The sequence below is a fragment of the Camelina sativa genome, chromosome 4 (genome assembly GCF_000633955.1).
Source record: "Camelina sativa cultivar DH55 chromosome 4, Cs, whole genome shotgun sequence".
Taxonomy (NCBI): Eukaryota; Viridiplantae; Streptophyta; class Magnoliopsida; order Brassicales; family Brassicaceae; genus Camelina; species Camelina sativa.
Window position 1 is genome coordinate 19,974,327 of NC_025688.1, and position 8,165 is coordinate 19,982,491.

The window sequence follows — 8,165 nt, forward strand, 5'->3', positions numbered from 1 at the left end:
TTTTTTTTTTTTTTTTTTTTTTTTTTTTTTTTTTTTTTTTGTTGTGCAAAACGAACGCTAACGGCTAAATCTATGATAATTAATATAGTAGTAATATTGTTATTGTATATAAGAGCGAGCTTCAAATGTTTTTTAAAACTGGCATCGTTGAATGCTTCTTTTTTTTTCTTTCCCCTTAGATCATTAGATGGAATGCAATTAAGAGAAATGAATATTGCTAATATTTAGGAAAAGAAATACTACTATATTTGTATATATATTTTGACCTTTACGGAAAAGAGATGTCTTGTAGTTTTTTTCTTTTTAATCAAAAAAAATCTATCAGAAACGTGTGTGGAGGGACTCTAGGAATCATAGAAAGTTTTAATTATATATGATGATGATATCAAATTTGACATGTCAAAGTTCTATCGTGTTCTCTAATCTCTCTTGTTTTCTTTTTTTCTTTTTCTTTTAATTACGGAATTCAATTACTACTAGTTATTTGCTTTGTCACATATTTGTTGTAGTCAAATAAATCCGTATATATACGCTGAAGTTTGTTCTCAATAAAACAAATGTGACGCTAGTTAGCATCTTCATTGTATAACTCTTGTCATCCCGTCTACTAATTATTTTCACTTGAATTGTTTCATTGCTTCAGTTGACCATAAAAATGTTTTTTTTTTCTCCAGTATGAATACGAATTACAAACTAATAATTTCATAAAATGTATTATAAGAAATATATAAAAAAAACATATTACATCGACATTTCCTACCAGCTTAGAAGTAAAACTCAGTCAAATTAATGTATCAAATTGGATATAATGACCATCCTAGAGAAAAAGAAAAGGCATACATTTTATGTGTTGACTGAGTTTTTTATAAGCTGTCCGAAACATCTCTTTTTTTTCTTTCCTTCCGCTTGAGCACCTTTCCTCTAGGATGGTCATTGCTGATACCAATAATTCTAAATTGCTACAACTAACGAGTCAATGCCTTTTAAATGAAAGTGTATGTGTTGACTGAGTTTTATAAGCTGTCCGAAAAATGTCATGGAATTGCTACTAAACCAGGATGTTATACAACATTGTGATATATAAGACAACAAGATAGAATCATCACAGATATTTCATAAATGATGTGAAGACAATGAGTAGAACTAACAAAGTTGTTGAGGCACTACTTGACACAATTGCAGCAAGAACATATGTGAAGTTCCAAAGTAGTATAAGAGGTAGTACATGAAGTTATACAGGAAGCCGAACTGTGTGAGTACTTTGAAGAGCTGAAATACAGAAGTTTGGGGACAACTTGGACAAGCCAAGAGGGTCAGATACAACGGAGATGGTATCAAACGTCTGAAGCAGTTCTTGTATTAGTTCCAAAAATAATACAGGAAGTAGTACAAGAAGCTGAGTTAAGAGTTTGAGTACAGAAGCTTGGGGTCGACTTGGACAAGCCAAGTGCCGGCTGCTGAGCTGGATGAACATCTTGAATGGAAGATTCAAGATGAGATCATGGAGAGAAACTTTCCTATTTGTTGTATAATAGGAAAATTGCTAACCCTAGGGGTTGTACAATTGTTAATCTCTCAATTCCTGTTTGTTGTATAATAGGAAAGTTGTCAACCATAGGGGTTGGGCAATGGATACAAATACCAAGAGGGCGGTTCATGAATACTTGCGCGCTTCAAAATAGTTTTGAGAGATGCAAACAAGATGTGTGGTGTCGTCCCATCAACAAGATAGATAGATCTTATGATGGTTTATTCATCTAGAAAAGAATGATAGGCATATTAGTGTTTGTATCATATGCAATTGTAATTACTATCTTGTTCTAGTGATTGTTCTGGACTAGGTTCCGGAGATGTAGGAAAAAACCGAACTCCGTTAACAAAGCTTGTGTGTTATTTATTTTATGCTCATACAAATTCAAAGTAGATCCTAACTAGACTTAGCCACAAATATGCGTTTTCATTAAATACTTTCCAAGCTTATAGTAAATCGGCTCTAATGGTCGGCAATAGCCACTAGCCACACCAAGGAGCATTAAATGGTTGTACAAGAATGATCACATTACATGTTAGTCTTCATCAATCAGTCAGATTTACTAAAAGCTAAAAAGGTTCCTTAGTAGTTAGTTGGGAAAATCACGTTTTAAACCTTCAAAGTGTTAATGAGTAAAACTTTAAACCTCCAGAAAATTCCACTAACACTATAAACCTTTAAAATGATTTTACTAGCACTTTGAACCTTTAAAATGATTTTACTAACACTTTAAACCTTAAAACTAACTTTCATTTTTGTATCGTCATAAAAAATAATGTAATAATAATATCTGTCAACGCGAAATAGTCAATGTTGGTTTAATTTAAATTTAAATTAGTTTATTTTTTATAAATAAATAAAAAGATAAAAAATAAATTTGTGTTCATCTTCATTGAAGACAAAACTTTTACGACGTTACTCTTTTAATAAATGCATCTCCACTATATTCTGATTCAAATCGATTAACTTCTCATTGGAAACCAATGAATCTTCTAAATATATATATATATATATATATATATATATATTTTTAACAACAATCTTCTAAATATATTGTCATCTTCAATTTTACATTTGTCAAATGTTTTAACCTTACCTCTGATTTTTAGTTTTCTTTTTTGATGTATTTTTTTTTATCAATCGTCATAAATAATTAAATTAAATTAAATCAATTAAAAAGTATTTAATCAAATCAGGATAGTTTAACTATTTCACGTTGACGGATATTACAGTTCCGTCATCTTTCATGGCGGTTCAAACAGGAAAGTTAGTTTTAAAGATTAAAGTGTTAGTGAAATTATTTTGTAGATTTATAGTGTTAGTGAAAATATCTCAAGGTTTAAAGTGTTACTCAATAACACTTTGAAGATTTAAAATGTGATTTTCCATAGTTAGTATAATATATATAGCAACTAATAATTATATATATATATATAATATGTTTTCCCGAATTAAAAGACAATACAAAGATATAAGAAAGTGAGCAATATGTTGTTAATCAAATATATATGGGTCTCCTCATCTAACAGTTTCATCGGCAATTCTTACGTTATACTTTTTCTTTATCTCCTATTTTTAGAATTAAAAATTCTTTAAATACAGCAATACGACGATTAGAATTATCAAACATCAATCAACAAAATAAAACTAAATTAAAAAAGAGTAAAGAAAAATGTCTAAGAGTTTAATGGACATAATTCTGTTGTTTGTTTCAACATTTTCTTAATGATATTCTCGTTGATTTCCGCAGGTAATGGACATAATTCTTTAAACATCTCTCAAAACTTTAATTCTTTGTATTTGGTGTATATTTTACTTTATGAAACTTACAACCTTTACCATCTAATACAAGTTTTTTTTAAGCATACATGCTCAATGTTAACAATACATATATGATATATATATATATATATATAACATGCTTGATGCAAACAAGTAAGATATTTAGTTTTTGGTGTATAATTATAATCTACAAAACCAAAGAATGTCTTTTTCTTTTACTTTAAAAAACAAAAAATTAATAATAATTTTCGTTCTTGCTCATTTTTACTTTTTAGAATGGGTCAAAAATATAAAAATTTTGCAAAAACAGTTTACTTGTGAGAAATCAAATTACCACATGGAAACAAAATCTTAAACAATGCTGAATCTTCTAACAAATATACTATTTCTTACAAAGGAAAATTAATTATGCATTTAAAATCCCAATAAATAAATGGTCTTTTTAAATATATGTTTGCGAGAAGTAAATATGCGTTTGCGAGAGGTAGCGGAAGAACCGTTCATCACTTAAGTAAATATGAGTGGTTGCGAGAAAAAAAGAAAGTATCAATAAGATATGAATACACTTGGTTATTGATAAATCAAATTTTATTCCATTAGGAAAAACAATGGGAGAGAAATTGCCATATCCTTATGAAATCTGTCCAGGAAACCGAAGCAAAGAAGCGGCCCCAGTGATCTGTAATAAACCAAACGCTATCGCATTGTGGAAGGAAGTTGCTTCAATCCTAATTATTTCTTGATTTAATAATTTATAATTTCCTGAGAAATTCTCTGATCTTCTGAATTTACAACAGTTTAATTTAATATTTTGCATTGCCTTTTTAATTTAAATTATCTTGTTTAGCGTAATTCCTAAAACTCTATAATTTATTATGTAGACTTGAGTCCTTGTGGAATTCGACCCCTAAGTACTGCAGTGATCTCTTAATTTGAGAGAGTAGTTCTAGATTTAATTTGAGCATATCAAATTACAAAACTTTAAACCTACACATTTAACGGATCTTTATATATATATAATTAACGGAAAAATATTATTATTTTATCTCTAAAAAAGCGGACCAACAAAAGATATTAAACAAAAAAAGAACTCGAGGACTTGTTGATTCTAATTATATGGACCTTGTTGATTATTGTAATGCTTCAAGTGTCTAAGAATTAGACCAAAACATATGTCTCTGTATGCATATGCATGCATGCATATGAATTAGATATACATCAACTAAATAAAAGGAAACTATACAAAGGTACACAATTTTTTTTCTTTAAAACAGTGGTTTCTTCAATTATGTTATAAAAAAACATTTACAATTGAGCTATAATTTTAAATAGTCAGTTTAGTTATCCCTTGATTTTATTTTTTAAAACTAAAACAAGTTTACAACAGAATTTTATTCAAGATCCGCCCATTTCTTACTTGAATGAGTTGAATCTATTATCAGATCTTAATTTTCATTAATTATTCAGTTTATAAAATCCGGTTACGATATTTGAGTATTTAAACTATCCCTATATAATTGGTTGAATAATCTAAGGGGTATTCTCTACAGATTTCCTAAACAAAATGATTCATAATCTTTCCAAAACCCCTATTTTGGTCATTAACTCAGTCACAATATTTTGGAGTTAAGAAAATAGCAATCTTTCCAAAAACCGTAGACCATATAATCATTAACTTAGTCACAATATATGGGAGTTAAAGAAAATAGCAATAGATTTCAAAAACTTTCAAGTAATCTACGAAGGTGTAGATTAATTTTGAAAACAATCCTCTTTCATTTTATTTTTTGAAATCTAAGGTGGTCATTAAGATTCTATGATTTTAATGGATTTGAAAATCCAAACAAAAATCATGTGTTATTCAATCATTGATTTTAAAATATTTATCAAAATTATGTGTTATTGGTTCCATGATTTACAAATACTTGTTAAAATCCTATGATATTCATTTAATGATTTGTTTTTGGATTTTAAAATCAACATTATGTTTAAAATGGATTTGAATGGATTGGAAAGTGTTAAATATAAGGATTCAAATCCAGTGATAAAATATGTTATTTAAAAATCCATGTATTTTGATTTTTAGAATTTACAATTCTATATGGATTTAGAAATCATCTCTCCAATAACAGTTCCTCAGAATTCTCTAAGATCCGCCCACACTAAGGAAGATAACATCTGCAAGGAAGAAAAAAGCGGAAAATAAATAAACAGTGTTTTAAAGTTTCATACCGAATACTAGTAATGTTAAAACGGGTAGTCCGGGCCCGTTTAAACACTATCCGTTTATATTCTGCCCATTTAACTAACTGCCCACTTAAACCCTTTTAAATTTAAAGCCCGTTTGTCTAAACCCGTTTAAATATACATGAACCCGTCAGCCCATTTAAGCTATACATAGACCCGTTTAAATATACATGAACCGATTGTCAAAAAAATATACATGGACCTTTTTAAATTTTTCCTTTTTATCAAACAAAAATTCTTTTGACAAACGGGTTTTACACAAACCTGCAACAAAGACTTGAGAAAACTTGCAACAAAGACTTGTCGACTTGAGAAGCAATGCATCAACAAAGACTTGAGAAGTAATTTGTTTGCCAAACATACACACAACACAAGTCTTTACACATTTCCGTTTCAAGTTCATTGGATCTTTAGTCTTTTGACTATTTTTCAATTTCCGTTTCTTCCTCATTCATCCCTATTGTTCTGCAAAAACCTGCAAACACACACACAAAACACAATATAAAACTGTGAAAAAGGTCAAAGGTTCTCAATATAATAGTGTCAAAGCTCAAAGACTACAAAAACACAATACAAGGTGCCAGAACCTCACTTGCTCTGATACGATTGCACCTTATTAAGGAAAACCAAAACATAACTCAATTCCACATGAAAAAAAAAGTAAAATATATATATATATATGTAGGAAACAAAAAGCTACATTTGTGATGATATATCAATGGTTTAATGATTAAACACCAAGCAAATCTCACTTATATAGCTCATCAACGACTCTAAGAGATGTGATTTTTCAGACAACCAATGCAGGATTGAGGCTAAGAACTTGAGAAGCACATGAACAATAACATACCTTAGAGCATATGACGAAAGAGCTCAGTACTACTCCACTCTCTATTCTCTTTGAACCATCTTTGTTACCATCTTCCTCTACCTACAACAAAACCCACGAAGCAAATCAATTGTAAAACCCACGAAGCAAATCAATTTTATGGATGAAGCATCAAGAGTCAAGACCCACAAAGCATATATGAATCATACAACACATAACCCACGAAGCATATCGGATTGTACAATATGAATCATACATCCCACGAAGCAAATCAATTGTAAAACCCACGAAGCTAATATGAATCATACAACACAGAACAAGACCAAACCCACGAAGCAAATCAATTGAACTGAGGGATTAGAGAGAGACCTCTGAATCTATTGTTATGGTGGCGTGAAGGTAGCGTGAAGATGGCGGAGCCTCCGAGTCGGATGTGATGTGACGGTGGCGAAAGATTCGCGAGTCAGATCAGAGAGCAAAAGATGACGGAGGTGAACGTTTCTGCTTCGCGAGTCGAGTTGTGACATTAGCCCTAAGTCTCAAGACTCAAGGGTAACCAGCATACGGTGCTGTGATCAATAGAAAAAGAAGATTTACTACTTCAAGCATTGTCTCTAAATGAATCAATAGAAAAAACAAAAAAACTTATTTGTTCAGCCATTGTCTGGGAAGCAACTTCTAAGTAGTGTAATCTGCCCACCTGGCAGTCCTGGACTCCCTCCGCCGTGAGTCCGTGACCATATAACATACGAAATAAATCTTCCTTCTATATTTTAATAGAATGATAATGTAAATTGTTTTGTTCTATTTTGAAGTCGTTGCATCTCTTGTGCATTTTTATTGGAAAAAGATTATTCTATTTTGAAATTTGAAAATGCGTATCTAACTATTATGAGTAGCCCAAATTAACATAACATTGATGTGAGAAAAGAACAAGAATTCATGTCGTAATCAATCGAGCAATCAATGTGTAAATCAAATGCATGATCATTTTTCTTTGTAGTTATTCATTTCATAGCATACAACAAAAGTCAACAAAACAAAGACAAAGGACAATACATTTTCTATCAATATAGAGATCGAGTCATCATTATCTATAGCCTGTTGTTACACACTCTCTTCCTTGCAAAGANAGAACCTGCATACGCAAGGAAAAATTTGGATACTTAAACCTTGTAGTTCTAATGCCCCATANAAAGGACAATACATTTTCTATCAATATAGAGATCGAGTCATCATTATCTATAGCCTGTTGTTACACACTCTCTTCCTTGCAAAGATCATCACAACTCATCCTTGCCACTATCACCCTCGATCTTCTCATCAGATTTCTTGGTCGAGATCACCGGTTCAGGCGTCGCTGGTTTCTCAAGTTTAAATGGGATTGATGCATGCTTCTTCAGGAATTTGTACAGTTCCACTACTGTTCTGTCAACATCCACTGTGATCTGTTTTTTTATTTTTTGTTTTTTATCAAGCAACAATTATAACAACTTCAATGCTGAGTAAAAAAATACTAAAAAAATTGCAGGTTTTATTTAAGAAACATAGTCTCATATAGTGAAAAAGGCTTTGCTAACCGGATCAAAGCTCTTGTTTCCACCGGGGAAGAACAGGATTGTTGGGAACCCATCAGCCTGAACAGAAAGAGATTCAGAAGAAAACAAAATCAGATCTCTGTGTCTTATATCACCAAAAAGCTTTTTCGTTAATTTGGCTCTTACTCACCTTTGCTCTAGGATGCTCATTGCTGGTACCATCCATCTTTGCTACAAC

The 8,165-nt window shown here is 30.9% G+C and overlaps 1 protein-coding gene and 1 long non-coding RNA gene across 3 annotated transcripts; both read right to left on the reverse strand.

The window, feature by feature from the left end:
• Positions 5,695-7,142, reverse strand: LOC104781366. Of its 2 annotated transcripts, XR_766903.2 has the most exons (4): positions 7,090-7,142; positions 6,759-6,958; positions 6,411-6,491; positions 5,695-6,035 (listed from the first exon to the last, which is right to left on the reverse strand). It is a non-coding gene; the product is annotated as an uncharacterized LOC104781366 (long non-coding RNA). The 2 variants fall into 2 exon arrangements; XR_766902.2 differs by having other exon boundaries at positions 6,759-7,142.
• On the reverse strand, positions 7,329-8,159 carry LOC104781367 (protein disulfide isomerase-like 1-3). The gene is made up of 4 exons (XM_010506026.2): positions 8,118-8,159; positions 7,970-8,026; positions 7,632-7,837; positions 7,329-7,483 (listed from the first exon to the last, which is right to left on the reverse strand). The coding sequence occupies exons 1-3, from the start codon at positions 8,151-8,153 to the stop codon at positions 7,673-7,675; spliced, it is 258 nt and encodes an 85-aa protein (XP_010504328.1). The 5' UTR covers positions 8,154-8,159; the 3' UTR covers positions 7,329-7,483; positions 7,632-7,672.

Bases quoted from the DNA above. Each gene is read 5' to 3' on its own strand.
- LOC104781367 (XM_010506026.2), bottom strand. From the start codon at position 8,153: ATGGATGGTACCAGCAATGAGCATCCTAGAGCAAAG. The intron at 8,027-8,117 runs GTGAGTAAGAGC...CTTTCTGTTCAG, and splicing joins ATGAGCATCCTAGAGCAAAG to GCTGATGGGTTCCCAACAAT. The intron at 7,838-7,969 runs GTTAGCAAAGCC...ATAAAAAAACAG, and splicing joins GAAACAAGAGCTTTGATCCG to ATCACAGTGGATGTTGACAG.